This window comes from Cavia porcellus, unplaced genomic scaffold (genome assembly GCF_034190915.1).
Source record: "Cavia porcellus strain 051 isolate PalLab524CR breed Dunkin Hartley unplaced genomic scaffold, mCavPor4.1 scaffold_5, whole genome shotgun sequence".
Classification (NCBI taxonomy): Eukaryota; Metazoa; Chordata; class Mammalia; order Rodentia; family Caviidae; genus Cavia; species Cavia porcellus.
The window spans coordinates 74112959-74131038 of NW_026947488.1; the positions used below are offsets into that span (position 1 = coordinate 74112959).

Sequence of the window (18080 nt, forward strand, 5' to 3'; positions counted from 1 at the left end):
ATTATCACATTTACAGTGGGGCTGTAATTTACATGTCTCGCTGCTGGCAGGGAGCTCTGAAGCCCGGTGTTGCATGCGTGACTGTCCCATCAGGCGGGGTGGGACAGTTGCATCAGGTGGAACAGGCCACCTGGCAGTACAGTGACACATGTAGCAGTGGTGGTGCAAACCAGTGGGAACATGTTAAACTTGGTGGTTTATTTGCCTTTTCCTGTTTTTATTAGTAACTGTTCTTTGTAATACAAGGAACTTTAATGAAGGTAGTTTTCATGACAGAAGATTTCTTGTAAGAACCAGAAGCAGAAATTCTACTTCATTTGCATTAAGGATAAAGCTTGAAATATATTCATTTCTACATTGTCTTTCATTTATATATTTCCCCATTTTTGATGAGAAAACATAATTTACATAATTTTCCTGTTGAATTGGCCGTTTCCATTTCCAACATTCATGAATTTAGAAACTCAGGAGAGACCAAAACCTTTATCTACAAGGCAGGAATTTCATTCTTTATAATGTGATCACAAAAAGGCTCTTCATTTTCTGTAGTTTTAGGGTGTGTGTATGTGTGTGTGTGCATGCTCATGTAGGAGACTGTTGCAGAAGTTGGTGACGGGGGGAATTTAAATTTATTTTTTCTGGATCCCTCACACAATGAAATCATGTAATTTTGGGGTCATTGGATTGACCTGGGCTTATCTTTGTTCAGCTGCTACCTAGAAAAAAATTCATGTTTTCTATTAAAGAAATTAAATTCTAAACATACCTTGAAAGTCGTAGTTTGTTTCTTGGTAAATAACTAATATGACTACTTTTTGTGTCAACTTTAGTTATAATTGCGTTGCATCAAATGGTGGCTGTATTGGCTTAAAGACTGCTGGCTGTGTTCTGAGTACCAGCTCTCAGAACATGGGCAGTACCCCTCACTATTAGCAGAAAAAAAGTCTCTAATGGAAGTAGAGGGAAGAAAGCACCACAGCAGATTCACAGATGCTTCCTATTGGGGAAAGTTCTTAGGCAAAATAGCATCTGAATTATAATACATGAATTGTAGAATTACTAACTATATATTCACCTTCGCCTGGCAGAACGGTGTAGATGGTTTCCATCCCAGCGTGAATGTGGTCAGTTACATGGCAGTGGAGTAACCAAATTCCAGGTGTTTTCGGAACCATTTCAAGGGTTTGGAATTTTCCAGGAAAAATGTCAAAGACATCAGAGCTATAAATGCCTCTGTGCTTAAATTAGAAAAATGACAAATACAATATTTATAAAAGTTCACCCAAATAATTCTTTAAATTACTAGCTCAGGAATATTAGAAAAATTGGTAAGTCAGTCTCTTTGTCTCTGTCTGTCTCACTGTCACTGAGTCTGCATATTTCTGCTTAATTCAGACAATGAGATACGTGGTCCTGGACCTTGTTTTTCCTCATGGCCTCAGTGCTATAGACTCACCTGGTGGGCATAAAGGATAGAAAATGTGTGATGAGAGGGAGTTCAGTAGTCTGGACTACTTGTGACCTTCTGTACTGTGACTTGAACTGGATGGAGGAACTGAACTGTGTCCCCCACTTAGGCCCCAACCTCACCCTTGCAGATCCCAGACTATCTTGTCTGTGAAACTATGGGGCAGAGAGAATAACACAGGTAACAGCAGAAGAGGCCCATGGACAGAAGCCAGCAAAAAGGGGTAGTGTAGGCAGAGTCTCATCTAGAGACAAGAGTTAGATATATTTCCATAGGGATCAAATTGGAAGTCCACTAAGAACATAATATACCTGTATAAACAAAATTCACATTATAAAATGAACTTTCTGCAATGTAGCTTTTTCAGTAGCTTTGTTTTCTGCATTAACTCAATGATGAGAAAAAAAAACATTTCCAAAAGAGCCATTGGTTCCTGCTGAAATCAGCAGAGGGTCAGGAATGGAAGCAGGATTGAGATCCCAGGAGGTCAGTTGTTTGACACCTTACTGATCTCGCTTGCTTCAGGCCACTTGACCTACCTAACCCAGACCCAGCAGGTTAGAAAAGTTGTGCTAAAGCCTAGTCCTCATCTCTGCTGACTGGCTGATCATCACATGATCACTCCTACCCTCCTTGTTAGCATTTCCACTCAAATGCCTTACTTAAAATGTGTGAACAGAGCTCCACTGAAATCCAGTAAAGACAGAATCAAAAGAACCCATGGTATAACAGGGCTGGAGTATCGGTTGAAATTACTGCAATCTTTGAAACTTTCAAATTTTCATAAATATTTCATAAATTCTTTGTATGAAAACATCCAAATGCAGCAGGAGTGACTGCCATGGATAGCTCTTACCTTGTACTGGAAGCTGTGGCCGTGAAAATGCACAGTATGCAAGTCCACTTCATTGCCCATGCCTAGCAGATACCAGTAGACCTCGTCCCCCACATGCATTGTGAGGCCTTCTACGTTTCCAAACAGTCTTCCATTGATAGCTAGAGAAAACATGATTTCATATCACCTTTCAGGATATTTTAAACCAAAAGCTTCAGAGAAAGTATAAGTTCATGGAAGGAGTCTTTTTGATACCACTGATTTTGCTACACATGAGAGAGATGAATATTTGAAGGTCACTGATGTCACACCCTGCTTGTCACTTTGAACCAGAAGGCTTAAATCCTACATTTGAATTTAAGAGGATGAGATTTAGAATTGGGAGAGAAATTGGTAAGTTATTCTAAACAGAGTTCACTTGTTGGACAGGATTCTCCTCACAAAGTGAGGAAAGTAATTTAAAGCAAACAAGTAGTCTCTAATAAAATTTTACTTGAAAGAAGAAAAATGGGCTTAGAATCATTTGTCATACCATGCATTTTATTGCTTTCTATGAATTCTTCGTTTTCTTTGTTTACTCTCTTGGGATTCTTAGAGTATGTTTTGATGTTGTCATCTAAGTACCAAGATTCATTCTCATCAAATACTAGAAACAGAAGAGAAAATTCCAATTTCTTTTTGGGATTGAATACTTTCATGTAAGGCTTCCGACATACAATCAGTGGGCCAATCAATCCACTGTAGAGATCCTGAAAACAAACAACATCAGTCATCCTTGCAGTGTAGGTCAAGATTTGAGAACTGCGACCTCACCTGCCCTGGTGTCAGAAATTTTGGAGGGGCTGATGTAAGCAGCAGACTTGGCCCCATGTGATGCTTCTCACTTTAAGTAGTTAAAGTGAGACTTTAACTCACTTTAAGTAGTTAAGGTGGAACAGTAGTGAATAGGCTGGGTAGGAATGTGTCAGTGAAACACACACAGGGGCCAAAAATTGGCTTAGCTAATGAGCAGCAATTTACCCAGATAAAGAGCATTGCTTTGTTTATCCCATACCCTCGTGAACTCAGGAGGCTGTGCTAAGCGTTGTGCCAGTCATTATAAGGCCATCAAGAATGAAACAAGGCCCTGCCCTCTACGGAAAATAGAAGAACAGAAAAAAATATAAGCAAGGAACTGTGAGTTCAAGGCCAGCCTGAACCACACTGTGAGACCCTATCTCAAAAAAGAAATGCGAGAGAGAAAAGTGTTACCTGCAGTGAAGCAATGGAATTACAGAGAATGCTGATGGACACACAGAGGAAGATCACACAGTTCACTCTTAAATTTGTGAGGAGTTTGGTTTAGATGCAGGTCGTTGATGACAGTTTAGGTCTGTGAAGTGCTTTCCAGATTTCATGTTATGCATCAGAGGTAGTCATTGAAAAATTGGACAGAAAAATGATAGAAAATTTGCATTTTAATGCGTCATTCTGGTGAAGTAGAAAAGACTTGGAAGAGACTTGAATCTGGAAGCTATGGCCATGGCAGTAGTTGAGGCAGACTGAAGAACCTGAACTGTGTGGTGGAGAGAAGGAATGGATTGAGCTATACAGGGAGGATCATTGCTTGAGAAAGTGAAGCGGAAGTAGGTGCTTGTTAATTTAGAGTTCCTGCTTAAACCAATGAGATTTGGTTCTTCTGATGCGGTTTATTGTAACAGGAAGTACAGGAGGAGGTAGAAGAAGATCCCCATATGTATTTTACAGTTGCTAAGTCTGTGGCAACTACTGGTAGAGGGGCCCAGTATATGTGTGAACAGGGTGAGAACTCAAGAGAGACTAGAGATGTAATTCTACAGAACAGCCTGAGTGTCCCTTCTGATTTGTGGTTATTGAGAACTATTTTGGGTTTTGAAATACTTCATCAAACAATACCTTCAGGTCTGTCATTGGCTGTTAGCATCAGCTTTTTTTATTAACTCATGTAATGAACTCTAAAACCACGTGCCTTAGTTCTTTGAGTTCAACATATTTTTATATCAAAAGGGAAATAAAATACTACATTTATATTTAAGTGCTCTGTTATCTATAATCAGCACCCATGAAAGAGTTATAATTATCTTCAAAAATAAGCAAGCTTGAAAAGTGAAAGAAATTGCAATGTAGCATACTTTCCTGGAATTTTAACACAGTTGGAGCACAGGAAAGCTCTAACCTGACCTTCCTTCAATTGTGTGTCTATTTTGGTAATTGTCACAAAACACAAATGATTTAAAGTTTACCTTCACTTGATCCACAGTTGAATAGTAAACCCACGGGATACAGGCCAAATCCTGTGGTCCAGCACCAGATCTTTCTGGGATTTGCCATATATAAGTGCGAGTTTCACCTAAATTAATCAAGGGTTAATAGATCTGGTTATATTTAGTTGTTATTTGACCCTGATAACCAGTAACCTAGTAACTGGAAATGTCAGTGTAGTTTCAAAAAAAGGTGGTATTCAAACTTCAGGAAGTTAAAGATCAACTCTGTGTGTGTGTGTGCGCATGCATGTGTGTTAACTATGAATTAATTGTTTACGCTCTACCTGTCATACCACAAAGCCAAGAGGTGGCCATTCCAGTATAATTTGAAGAAACTGTAAATCAAACTTTTCTAAGCTAGAAAAGTTTTCATAATATACTTTTTTTCAGCTAGCAAGGTATCCTCCGGTGGCATCTTCCCTGTGTAGTGGCCATCTCTGTGTCTGTGTGTAGGAACCCGCCTGTGGGATTCTCTCAACTTTGCCGTGGCTTCTTTTCTACTTTGAGTGCTCACCAAAATCCTCAGTGAGCTGTGAGCTCATCACTGACTTACACAATTTTGTTCACCTGCTCTGTCATACCACACACAGTTCCATCACTGCTCTGTGACATGTAGCTTGTAATCACATCCTGATCCCTGGCACTTTGAAAGTGGCCAGTAGTTCCAACCGCTGACCTTGCCAAGCCCCCACCTCCTTCCCATGCGCTCCTGGCCCTGCTACAGTCTCATCTCCATCCCAGTCACCCCAGAGCGTCTTGTATGCCTTGACTCTGCCACGTCACTCACCAATCCTTACCACAGTCACTGTCCACTCCTGTATGTAGGTTTCTGCATATTACATCTGTAAATATCACTGTCAGACTTCGACTCAGCAGAGCTTGACAGATCTTAGCTAGGGAATCCAGCAAGACCTGACAGATGTGCTCAAGGGATGTAATAGGCTCCATTTTTCTCCAGTCCTCATTCTTAGCTGTTCCCGTGTCTTTACTCTTTAAGCAAAATGTCTGACATTTTAGTTGATCTACTGCCTGAACATATTATCTCTCCATCTCTGCTTTTATTTATGACTGTAAGCTGGAACTTACATTTCCTTCTCTGCTGTCCTTCCCACCCTGCTTGTCCGCCAGTGGCCAGTGTCCCAAACCTGGGACTCATCCTTGGCTTCTCTGTTCCCTAACACTCCCTACTGGCCAGTTTGTCAGTAGGTATTTTTAGCCCGGCTTTTAAGATAAAATTGAAATACGACTTCTTACCACTTCAGCTGCTGTTCCAAATCATGATAATTTGATAAATTTTTAAAAATCAGGTGATTGCAGTAGTTCACCATCGGATATATTTTTTATTTCAGATGATTGCAGTCGTTCACTGGTGCTGCGCTTGCCCCCTCAACCCAACAGTCACTTATCCACACATCACCTAGAACCTGCCTTATAAAGTGTTCCTCAGAGCATCACCGTTCAGCTCAAATCCTCCTCTGGGTGATTAGAATAAACCTCAAGTCCCAGGTCCTTGTGGCCCTACCCAGCCCCTGTTGTCCTTGCTTCCCATCTGCCAAAACACTTGTCCTTGTTCGCTCTGCCTTCTCTTCTGGCCTCCTTGCTGTTTTTCAGACACATCATGCTGCTCTTATCCTGAGGGCTTAGGATCTCCCCTCCCAGAGACAGGAGCAGGCATTGTCACCTTCCTCAAAGAAGGCCCTGATAGCCCTACCTAAGACCTGCCTTGCGTTTCCATATAATTGTTTTTATCTCACCATTGTGAATGTATTTCTTTTCCTCAGGAGATTAACTTACCTCCTCAGAAGACCATGGTGACCATAAGGGTAGGGATTTTTATTCCTATTCCCCTAAATTTATAATAAAGTTATTTCTTCTCAGTTGACATGTTTGGGAACTGCTGAGTTACTGAAAAATGCTTTTATAGAAGCCAACTTTACCCCTAATAGAAAAACACAGTTCCAATTAAAGAGACTCATAACCCACACTGTTTCCATGCTGTGTTCAATAAAAACTTGTTGAGCACTAGAACATGCCAGACTCTGGACTAGATACAGGATTTCAAAGTATTAAGCGGCAGCCCTGGCTCTCTGGACCCCGTCTGGGGCCCTGGGATACAGGCACAACCCCCTGCAGTGCATTCGATGCTCTCTGAGATGTGTGGTAGTTGTGCATGGGGGAGGCTCCCCTGATGAACCCTCGGGTATTTGTGCTTGCCCAGTGCCTTCCATTTTTGTATCTCAGAGCTCTCCTATAGACCATCTCTGTCTGCCCTCACCCCCAGTGAATCTAGGGCGTTTGCCCTGAGCAATTACTCTCAGCCCTTTCTTTTTTAAAAAACTTGAAACAAGATCTTATTAAGTCACTGTTTTGCTTAGACGGGGCTCAAGCTCATAGGCTGCCTGCCTCAAGCTTTCAAAGTTGCCGGAGTGTGCAGTGTCTCACCACCGGACTGTGTGACATGGAAATGTGCTAGACAGACACGCAGACCATTCCCTGTCTTCCCTCACCTGCCACCTCCCTCTTCACTTCCTCGAGTCACACTTGCTTGGAAGACACACTTCTGTGAGACTAGTCATTCGTGGAAAGACTACGAAGTGTAAGGCGCTTCCCCCCACCAAGAGTACCTGGTAGTGTTTCAGGAACTTTAGGATCGTCTGTTTTCACCCCATGGGCATGTATGGAGTAGGGCCTTGTTGCCATGTTTTTAAAGACAATTTTAACTTTGTCTCCAACATCTGCATGAAGTTGTGGACCTGAGAATGGTGAAAAGAAAGTGCTTTATGTATTCATCAGATTGAAACTTCTTAGTAAGAAAGGCAAAGATGGGGTAACTTTCTCAGCATGAAGTCTGCAGTCTGTTTTCTGCCCTGTGGCTTTGTGCCATTGTAGCGCTGGACTGATAGTTCCAGAGAATTTGGGATAAAAACACAGGAGAAGGTTCCCTGTAAATACGGAGGCTGCGGTATAGCTATTATTCAGGGTTTGGGCCTGGAAGTCTGCAAGGTACAGGTCTGGTCAGGAGTCATTTTGCAGCACTCCCTAACCTTTCTCAGCATTTGAAATCCCACACCTTCCTTGGTATCAAATTCAAAAGAAAAAGGCTTCCTCTCCCAGTTCCGCTCTCTAGGGAATGTTAGCTTCTGTTGCCCAGCAACAGTGCCCCTTTCCCTGAGGTGTCTTACTTAGGCACTGAAGATAAGCCCCCAGGAACTCTGATGGCTGGAAACAAGGGGTTGGGGACGGGGCTTCCTGCACTCGAGAACTTTCAAGAAAATTCTCAGAACAAGTTGGGTATTCTTAAAGTGGCTCTGCAAAAACTGAAAGCAGTTTTCCCTTTGCCTTGTGTACAATACATATAAATAATATATATAAAATAAATTCTATATGTAATCTCATCATTAACCATTTAAATCTTAATTTTAAAAGTAAATATCCATTTAACAAAAAATAAAGGAAGGTAAATGTCTATTTTTTGTTGTTGTTTTGGTGGGATGAGATATTGGGGAATTTGGTCAAGAAATTCACTAGGAAGTAGTTTCCTTGGAACTTTACCAAGAATCAATTATGATAAATACCAAACATAATTTGATAACTGACAGAGATAAGTAATATATTTTAAACCATTTTCTTTAATAAACATAATTTTGTTTGTTTTTTGTGATACTTGCGATTTAACTCAGGGCCTCTGCGCTGAGCTACATCTCCAGCCATTTTACTTTTATTTTTTTAAATTTTGAAACAGCTAAATGCTAAACAGCACAGGCTGGGTTTAAATTTGTAATCTTCTTGTCTCAGCCTCCAGAGTGCTGGGATTACAGATGAGCATCACAATTGCTGGTTTAAACGTCTCATATTGATTTATTTACTGCTCTTTAAAAATTCGATTTGAATATAAAGAAGCCCACAGAGAGGTACTGACCGCTGCCACACAAAGCAGCATAGCTGTGGCCAGCCCACACCTGAAAAAAAGATGCCGTTAACCTACCTAGAATTCCCAGGTGCTCCTCTTCAGCCTTCCTCTCCACCGGCACCGAGAACGTGTTGTCGGTATATTGCCGATACACAGCTTTCTTGTACTTTGAGCCTATGTAAAACTCGCCCTTGTCCAAAAATGCATTTGAAACACTTAAAAAAAAAAAAAAAAAGCAGCCCTCACGTTAGTATTTGTTTTAATGAAAATGGAAGTTAAATTTCAACTTTTAAATCGAATAAAAATACAGTTTTTTAGAGTAACCATGGCTATTTTTAATCATTTTATACTCCAGTAAGAAAAAAAAAATATAAAGATTTTAAAACTAGACAGCGGTAGTGAAAAACCGCACTTAAGTGTCTGAGTGAAGCCCCCTGAGTCTTGGCTGAGTGCTACTTGCTAGAATGACCTGGCTGGTCACTGCCCATTGGAGCCTCATTTTCTTTGTCCCTTAGATGAGGGAGTCAATCAGCGCATCTCTAGGTTTCCTTTAAAATTGGATGAGTACAGATTCAATCAATGACTTGTTCTGTGGTTTCGGCAGTATTTCTGACAGATAGGCACAGAAATAGGTTTTCTACTCGTTCACCGGCCCTGAAGTTTTCACTGATTCCTAATGGCTCCTGTAGCCTTTTATCTATTATGTCCCAATCAGCAAAGGAAGCTTTTACCCCTCTACCCTGCAGACTGCATCCAGCTGCCATCATCAAACCGACCCGCCACACTGCCCAAGTGTAGGTCACCAGACCTGTGCTTCCCGGATCTGCCCATCCCACTGTGTGACTGAGTTCCACCCCCAATCAGGAGGTCATATGATGTGAGTGAGGTGATCGGCAAAATAGGAAAGAGCTAACTAGAAGTGTAGGGTGATGCTCCTCTAGATGGATGCTTCTGAGGCTTCAGTGACCACCTTTTACCTACGTGTATTCAAACTGAATTTATTTTTTACTTTTCCACAGAGTACTTGTTAATGGCTTTCAACCGTATTTTCTTACAAGTTCTTAAGAACAGAGCAGCTATTCTCCTGTCACACATTTGCAATATGAAAGATTTTAGTGGTGTGAAATTACTGATTATCAGATTAAAAATAAAATTTTGGAGGAAAAATAAGCCAGTACTAGTTGGGAAAGAAAATAGTATGTCAGCTCTGAATTTGGGCCTTAGTTTTGGTTCAGTTTGAAAATCAGTGACCAGGGAAGGGCCAGGAACATGAGGAAATAATCCAATAGGAAGGGAGGAAGGGAAGCAAGATGTGTGACTTCAAAGAATCAAAAGAGAGAAAAGAACTTTTCCTGTGAGAAAATTAAGTGAAAATTAATAAGGAGAGCCTCCTGGGAAGCGTTTTGTTGTTGCTTAAAAGACAACTGTTTCATTTTCTAAAAGTTAGCATAATCTGCTCTGAAAGGGAACCTAAATTTCAGCTGCCCACCTGGAAAGTAGAATCTGGAGACTTACTTTCGCTCCTGTAAATGATGCAGCTCCTTCTCCCATTCCCGGTGTGGTGAATAATCCCATTCCACCTCGACTGCTGCAATGTAGTAGGTCCTTTCTCCCAGGCAGGGAGGGGAATCCTCAGGCCGCTTGCATCGGTTCACAGTGTATTTTTGTTTCATGCCACCCTTGTAGTGATCCGTTGTAAGGCACTCAACATCAAAAGTCCCTGGAGTGGCAAAATAAAAAAAAAATTTTAGAGCCACTCTTTTGCTCCCCACCTTACCCAGACTCAGTACCAAAGTCCTCATCATGATGGCGGATGGCCTGGCTACCCAGACCTCTGACCACCTCACCTACTGTTCACCTCATCCAGCCACATAGACCTCTGCACTGTTTTTTGTAACAGGCCGAGTGTGCAGCTGTCTCAGGACCTTGGCCCTTGGTGTTTTCTCTCCCTGGAATACTTCCCAAATGTCCACATAGTTCCTTTTCTCCCTTTATTTGGATCTCTTTTTCATTTCACCTCTTGAGAGAATCTTGAACTCTTGCCCTGCCCTATTTTTCTCCATGTATTTATAACCACTTCACATACTGCAGCGTATTTTAAAATACTTGTTTGTCTGTCTTCTTGTATTAGAATTTCAGCTCCATGAGACATTTTATTTCTTGTTCGGTTTTCTGTTTACATTTAATGAATGAAAAGGCAACCCATGGTTGATCTTAAGTTTTAGTGACACATAATGAACAAACAAAACCTGAGACAAATTAGCATGTTCTCGTATTTTGATTGGAATCATTTCTCTTTGCTTTAGTTTGGTTTATTCACTCACAGTCACACCTGTAGGTGAATCTGAATTTGCATGACTGCAGCTCTAGAATAAAATATTCCTTTGCAAGCTGTCCACAAGCTAACAGTACCTCTAGGCTACAGAAATATGATGAAAGGCTTAGAACCACTGTGGGAATCATTTCCTGAATAGTCTTTCTCATCTGTCTAAAAGAATCACAGTTGCAAAGAGGCATGCTCTTGAGGGTTCAACTGTGCAAACAGAGGCAACTATATCCGGCTCTTTCTGCTCTTGTCTGACCTTCATCCTCCAATTAATAGAAGATTAGACCTATTTGGTGTATACCTTTGCCGATGGTGCCCCAGACTGTCCCTTTCAAAGGGAGGAAGGGCACTTTGGGAGGCTTGGAGTTTATACCCCAACATGTCCCAGTTCCATAAAAATCACACAAACAGACTCAACAGAGGCTTGTCTTCACTTTAAAGAAATATACCTTCTGTGTCAGGGTTCATGAGGAGACTCAGTCTTGTTTGAGGGAAGAGATTTGCTGTGTCTCTTGTTTCTCCTCTTAACAGATACGTGTTTCCTGAAAAGTAGATCCCGTGTAAATCAGCCTCATTTCCAGCACTGAACAAATACCACACAACCGTATCTCCTCGGCACATTGTGAGACCAGGCTGGTTTCCGTACATGAATCCATTCATGGCTGTAAAAGTTGGGAATAACATTTGAAAGTGAGTTTTATAATGTATCAATGCATGACAACCTCCCTGACTTTCCAAACCAATTTTATGTTTTAAAAGATTCATCCAAGCCTGCCTCATTTTCATGTGCCAGCTGTGTTTCTTTGTCTCCAGCACACCCAAGGCAGCCCCTGCCCAGCTCCAGGGGCCAGAGCTGGCGGCGTGGTCCCTGAGGTCCTGCACTAGTGTCCCAGCATCCTGGAGACTTCACTGTTCTCCAGCTAGAACAAGATTCTGGCTGCTTAGCACTGACAGTGGTCGTATTTGTGAACACCTAAATCCATAAGTACAGCTTTCCTGGACATCATAGGCTGGGATTGTGTATTCTAGATGAAAAATTCTGCGTCATCTTGAAAAACAGGGAAAGTATATTCAGGAAATTTCTCTCATTCTTTCCAACAGGTAATGTTCTTGATACTTCTGAAACCGAAAAACGAAGAACTGAAAGTATTTTAACGATTGTGAGTGGTGTGTCTAGAATTGGGCCAGCTTTAAAAAAAAAAGTTAAAAACCCTGGTACAAAACAGCATCAGTTTGAGCTCAAGTTTGAATTTTTTTTTTGTCTTTTAACTGGGAGTAATTTTAGAAATACACTAAGAAAAAAATAAATATGACTCTAGGCTTCAGTTAAATGAAAGTCTCTGGGCTTGTCTTGGGCACTGGTAGTTTTTAAACGCTCCCAAGTGTTTTTGATACGCAGTCATGGATGAGAATCATAAGAGCAGAGATCTTTTATACATTGAATAATATAATGAACTTGTCATTACTTAGTCATCAATGAAGGAAGTGTGATCCCAGTAGTTCTCAAACTTGGGCATATGTCAGAATCACCTAGAGGTTTTGTTAAATTTCTGGGACCTATTATCCAAGTTTCTGATTTACTAGGTCAGAGCTGGGCCCGAGAATCTGCATTTCTAACAAGTCCCTACAGATGCTGAGGCTGCGCCCCAGGATCATTCATCTAATTGGTATGTCTTGTATGTCTTATTACTTTGGGTTAAGAGAAATGATGGATAATTGACTGACACATTAAATAGTCAATGACATCACTCTCGGCATTGCTGTATTTAGTCATACATTAAAAATTAACTGGTAAACAAAGCTATTTGCATTTTGGTTTAATTAGAAGTATTACCTATGCAGTACTGAAATAACTTGACGGATTAGTTATTGTATTTATTGAGAAAGATGAAGTACTTACAGTGCATCTTGTTAGATTCCTGAAAGTCTGGATCCTCCTTATCCACTTGATCGGGTGCGGTTGTAAACATTCTAATATTATCATCCAGGAGTAAACTCTCATTCTCATCAAATACTGTAGGAAACAAATAGAACTCCTTGTCCACATCTTTCTGCAAATGAAGACAGCAATGAGGTGAAGACAGGGTGAGTAAAGCGGAAAACACACATGTTGCACACAGACCTGCAGAAGAAGGAATGTGAACAGAATTTTCTTCTCCTCTTTGTAAAACAAGCTTATGAAATATTCCAGTTGTCCATTCAAGCTCACGTTAGTATCTGCTGAATGGATTTCGATTCAGCATAACAGCTGAGTCTTTCTCTGCATCTGAAAACTTTGTATCTTCTCTTTTCCTGCCCCACTGTACATACCAATTGAAACCACTAAAAATCATTAGAATGGGGGAAATTTGTGTATGTCCTGGAAATAGGAAAGATGCCATCCACATTCAGGAAACTAAAAATCCCTGTAAGGCACAGCAGTTTGGGAGCAGCAGTTTGAGTGACTGATTATTTTAAGCACAGAAATAACTTGCCAATAAACTAGAATAGATTCACACACTCTCCAGTCTGCTGGACAAAATTCTCACACTACCCCCCAAACCCCTGGTTAAAATAATAATAATAATAATATAGTAATAATCACAAATGTTGTCTGGCCTATGAGATCATTAAGCCATTCAGAAAAAGCCAATCAGTCTAAGGAATAAGAACAAATGAAAAATCATTAGAAAGTATTATGTCTTTTCACTAAGATCACTTTTTCAGGGGAAAAGCAAGATTATCAAAGTGAAAAAAATCCAACTAAAGCAGAGACTTTGAAGGTTAGATCCTACAGAGAACTGAATTAATGATGGAGATCTAAAGAGAGCCCCACAAATCAGATAAAAAAATTTAAAGATGAAAAGTGTGTATGTGTAACTTTAGAAAGATAAGTGATAGAAGGGAGGACACAATCATAAGAGATAGTAGTCAAATGTCCACGACCATAAAGAAAAAGCTAGTTTTCAGATTTCAAACCTTCACTAAAAACAGGACAAAATTAATAATAGAGACCTATGCCTAAAAATGTCCTCGTAGATTTTGTGAACTTTAGAGGTAGAAATTCTACAAGAGTTCATGTTAAAAATACTACCTAAAAGTGGCATTTTTATAAGATGTGACATTCTGACACTGGCTGTTCCCTTTTGTTTACTGTGAGGTGTCTACAAAGCTGCCTTCTGGAAATTTAGATCTTGCCTCAGATATTATTTCTGCCTTATCAGGATTTCTGTTTACTCTTCCATTATTCTATGTTTAAAACACTTGTCACTTTCTGAAGTTATTTTTATTTTGTGTGTGTATTTATCACCTACCCCCTGTTTTCCCCACGTCCCTCCACAAATACTAGGCTATAAGTTCTTCTAGAATAGGAAAATGGTTTGTCTTACTGATGAATTTTGTGCCTAGTACAGGATGTTTTTTGAGCAGTTCAAATGAAATATTCCTTAAACATTCATAATAAGCTGGAAATAAAGAGCCACTATTTATCTCATATCAGAATGGTGAACACCCTCAAATCTGAAAATATAAAATGATGGGTAAAAAGAAAAGAAAGTATTAAGAATCTCTGAAGTGGGGCTGGGGATTTAGCTCAGCGGCATAAGCGCCTGCCTTGCAAGCAGGCAGTCGTGAGTTCAATCCCTCGTACCGATAAAAAGGAAAAAGACAAAAAAAAAAAAAAAAGACTCTCTGAAGTGTGCTAAAGGAGCACTATTAGTCTGAATCTTGAAAAAACAGGGAAGAGATAAAATACTTGTCATTTCCTTCCTGTATAACGTATGTCAGGGTGATTACATAGCTCATTATGCAGGGTAACCACATAATTCATTAAAGGGAGTTTCTGTTTATAGAAGAATTCTGGCTAGCAAACAAAGAATGATGGAATCAGAATACTACTATTATATAACTTTAATTAGTTTAATCTAGGAAACAGTCGACAGTGACAGATAACATCTCCAACTGAAAAACAGCTATGCATTCTGCAATAGAATTACAGGATCACATCTGAAGTAGTTTTTCCCAAAAAAGAATCTAATCTGAATCTGATCAAATCTTTGATTCTAGACAGTGACCTATGGGAAATAGAAAGGGCAATATGGAAATAGATTAAAAAACATCACAAGAGTGAAATAAGTAGAATCTAGACATGGAAGCCAGGACAAATAGAAAAATTGCAAGAAATTAATCTTCACAAACACGTCAAATATAATGTGTGTAATTATTTGGATACTGATTAAAATAACACAAAGCAATTACAAGACAATCAGGGAAATATGAACATTGATTGGATACTTGACATTATTAAGGAGTATGTATGCGATTAAGATGTGACAATTGAAATGTGGGCATTTTAAAGGAATGCTTATCTTTTATAGGCACATCATAAAATATTTTAGAGATACAAACAGCAATGAAGTTATAATACTGTTTCTAGGTCAAAAGCCATAATCTAATTTTTTTAATTAAAAGAATCATAGATCCCATCGATAATTTCACCTCCAGCCCATCTAGGAACAATCAGGTTAGCCATGAAAACCTTTGCACAACACAGACCTCATGAAGCTGAGAAAAATTGAAAGCAAAAATGGTCTGTAACACCTTAACTGCCTCAAAACCCCGAGTTTTCTGTATGAAAATTCAAAGAGATTAACAAATCATTTTCCCTTTTCCCTGATCGGATTTACCTGTCTTCCATTTTCATGCAAACTCCCTTTCTTGCATATTTTCATTGGCCCAATAAGCCCAGTGAATATATTTTTGGTGGGATCCACAGCAGAATAGTACATCCCAGGAAGACACACGGGGTCAGCGTAAGTGGGTCCCACTGCTTCAGGGACAGTCCATTCGTAGGTAAACTTTCCCTGGGGTGTCACATAGGAGGATGAAGAACGCACACCTGTGAGAAAGGCCACAGAGGAGAGCAAATGTACCTTCCGGTGCAGGCATTTGAACAACGAAGTAGTATGTTCAGCTGAGGAGAAACCACTTCTGAATTTCTTGTTATGAGTTCGAATGGAATCCTACTTGTGCTCCTGTATCAGATTGGTGTAATTTCCCCAGGAAGCCTTCTCTAGACCCTGTCTTGGATTGGTGTCCCTCTCTGTACTCACATCTCTCCTGAGAATGCATCATAAATGCCTATAATGCTAAGAGAACAAACTCTACTATGAAGCTGTAGTGATAAGTATATTTATATGCTGTAATCTCAACCGTACTTAAAATATGCATGATATATGCACAGACAAAATATAATGGTTGTCTAATAATTTTGGTTACTCTTTTCTTTAGTTGCAATATTTTTCAAATATCCTAAAATAAATATCTAATCTTCTTATAAGACTTTAAAAAGTAAAGTTATGCAAATGGTAACTCCAGAAATACAGTTGATACAGTCCAAGCAAGTTCTGACTAGCATTGTCAATAATCATTTGAGGGAGGCAGGATAAAATTCATTAACCATTTAGAAATGGTAGAAAAGGTTTCTTTGCTTTTTTTGGCATACTGCATGAAAATGATGTATCAGCAGTTTCCTTAGGAATTCCTGCTGGACGTTGCAAGTGGCCAGTGTGGTGGGTTCCTGACCAGTGTTGATTGGTTGTAGAGTTCTGTACTCACTTCCTTTTGAGGGGCGGAAACTTGGGGTATAGTAAACGCCTTCATTGGCCTTGCTGAATCTCACCCCAATGGGTTCAATACTGAGGAGATATGGTACTTTGTTATGAAAGGTGACTTTGATAGTGTCTCCCACTTCTGCCCATATGACAGGACCTAGAGAAAAACAGAGAAGTAAGATCTGTCATTGGTGCATTGGTTTCTTTGTGTCCTCTGACAAGCACCATTGGAAAGAAAGTGCTTATTTACGCAAACTGGGAAACTCAATTTTTAAAAAATCCATTATTAAGATGACTTGACAAGGTTGGACAAAGTAGTTTTGCTCCAACTTCAGGTTAATTAAATTGGTTACCGTTTTTGTCAAAGTCAATTAATTAACTTTATACACTTTAGAAAAACCACCTGGAGGGCCTGCACTCTCCTCACCGTGCCCTCTGTTGGTCAGAACTACACCATTTTCCCAGGAGTCAGGAGTCAGAGTGTGCTGTAAACAAGGCAACTCAAAGCAGGGAGCCTGCATTGTTTTGGACGCGAAGGGTGACAGTGTTTTGGATTTTTCAACACTAAAATTAATATTTTTCCAATTACAGAGTAAATATAGTTATATAGACACAAATATTTTATGTAATATGCAAAATGACATGTATCAAGAGTTTCCTGTCTGTACTTCTGAGTGTTTATGTATAATAACTCACTTAATCCTTATTATAATTTCATGAGGTAGGAACTATTGTTCCCAGTTTACAGAGGAGATCAGGCCTAGAAAGTTGAGTAATTTTCAAAGTCATACAACTAAAGACAAGACAGTCTGGATATCACCCCCGGCTCTCCTGCCTGAGAGTCCAGTGAGAGCAGTGTCTGGGTTCTCCTGAGGGCAACCTTGGAGGGCACCAGGACAAGTCCGGCTGATCTCATGCACACTCCACCATTTTATTTGTAATGTGTTTTTAGCTAAGAGTAGGCTGTAACATCTTAGTTACCAATTTAAGCTAAGTCTCTCAGTCTCTCTGTCTCTTACACACACACACACACACCATATACACACATATACACATACACTCTCTAATCTCTTTGAAGTAAAAAATATAAGTCAGCATGGATTTCAGTGAAGGTTTGCTGTTGGTAATTCACATTTAGAAAAGTAGTTAACCTCTGCTTTTTATTGATATTTGGTCTTCCACATGCCTAATTTCTTCACAGAAATTATGCCATGGGTCCTAAAAGTTCTGTTCTCCCTGAGGTTGGGGTGTCCCTGAGGGAGAGTAAAAACTACAGTTATGTTTGTGTGGTACAGACTCACCCAGAATACCAAGATGTTCCTCATCAGGGCCTCTTTCCTTTTGTTTTGTGAAGGAGTCATCTGTGTATTCACGATAAACCAACTTTTTATAAGTACCACCAATTCTTGTAGGACCTTGTTCAAAAAATACTGCTGAGTCACTGTCAAAAGAAAAAGGGATTGAGCCTAGTGAGTTGGAGTAGAAAACAAAGCAGGTATTCACTTAGGATACTAGTTGAGCAAAATTCTGGCCAGTGTTTAGAGACGAGTTATCACCCGGGGCTTAAAGCTATCTGTGCCAGGTGTGGTGGCACACACAGTAATCCTAGCACTCAGAGGGCTGAGGCAGGAGGATCATTGCAAAGTTTGAGACCAGCCTGGGCTACAA

The 18080-nt window shown here is 40.0% G+C and overlaps 1 protein-coding gene across 4 annotated transcripts in view; it reads right to left on the bottom strand.

Moving 5' to 3' along the window:
- The window catches only part of Cp (ceruloplasmin), a 48768-nt gene that overhangs the window by 14346 nt on the left and 16342 nt on the right, over window positions 1-18080 (bottom strand). For all 4 annotated transcript variants that reach the window (XM_013159723.3, XM_003476545.5, XM_013159725.3 and 1 more), the window contains exons 7-18: window positions 17714-17853; window positions 16417-16569; window positions 15486-15697; window positions 12722-12872; window positions 11271-11483; window positions 10011-10215; window positions 8571-8710; window positions 7210-7338; window positions 4565-4671; window positions 2836-3052; window positions 2325-2464; window positions 1076-1238 (exon numbers count right to left, since the gene is read on the bottom strand). In XM_013159723.3, coding sequence (XP_013015177.2) covers window positions 1076-1238; window positions 2325-2464; window positions 2836-3052; window positions 4565-4671; window positions 7210-7338; window positions 8571-8710; window positions 10011-10215; window positions 11271-11483; window positions 12722-12872; window positions 15486-15697; window positions 16417-16569; window positions 17714-17853 — 1970 coding nt within the window. The remainder of the gene's footprint in view (window positions 1-1075; window positions 1239-2324; window positions 2465-2835; window positions 3053-4564; window positions 4672-7209; window positions 7339-8570; window positions 8711-10010; window positions 10216-11270; window positions 11484-12721; window positions 12873-15485; window positions 15698-16416; window positions 16570-17713; window positions 17854-18080) is intronic.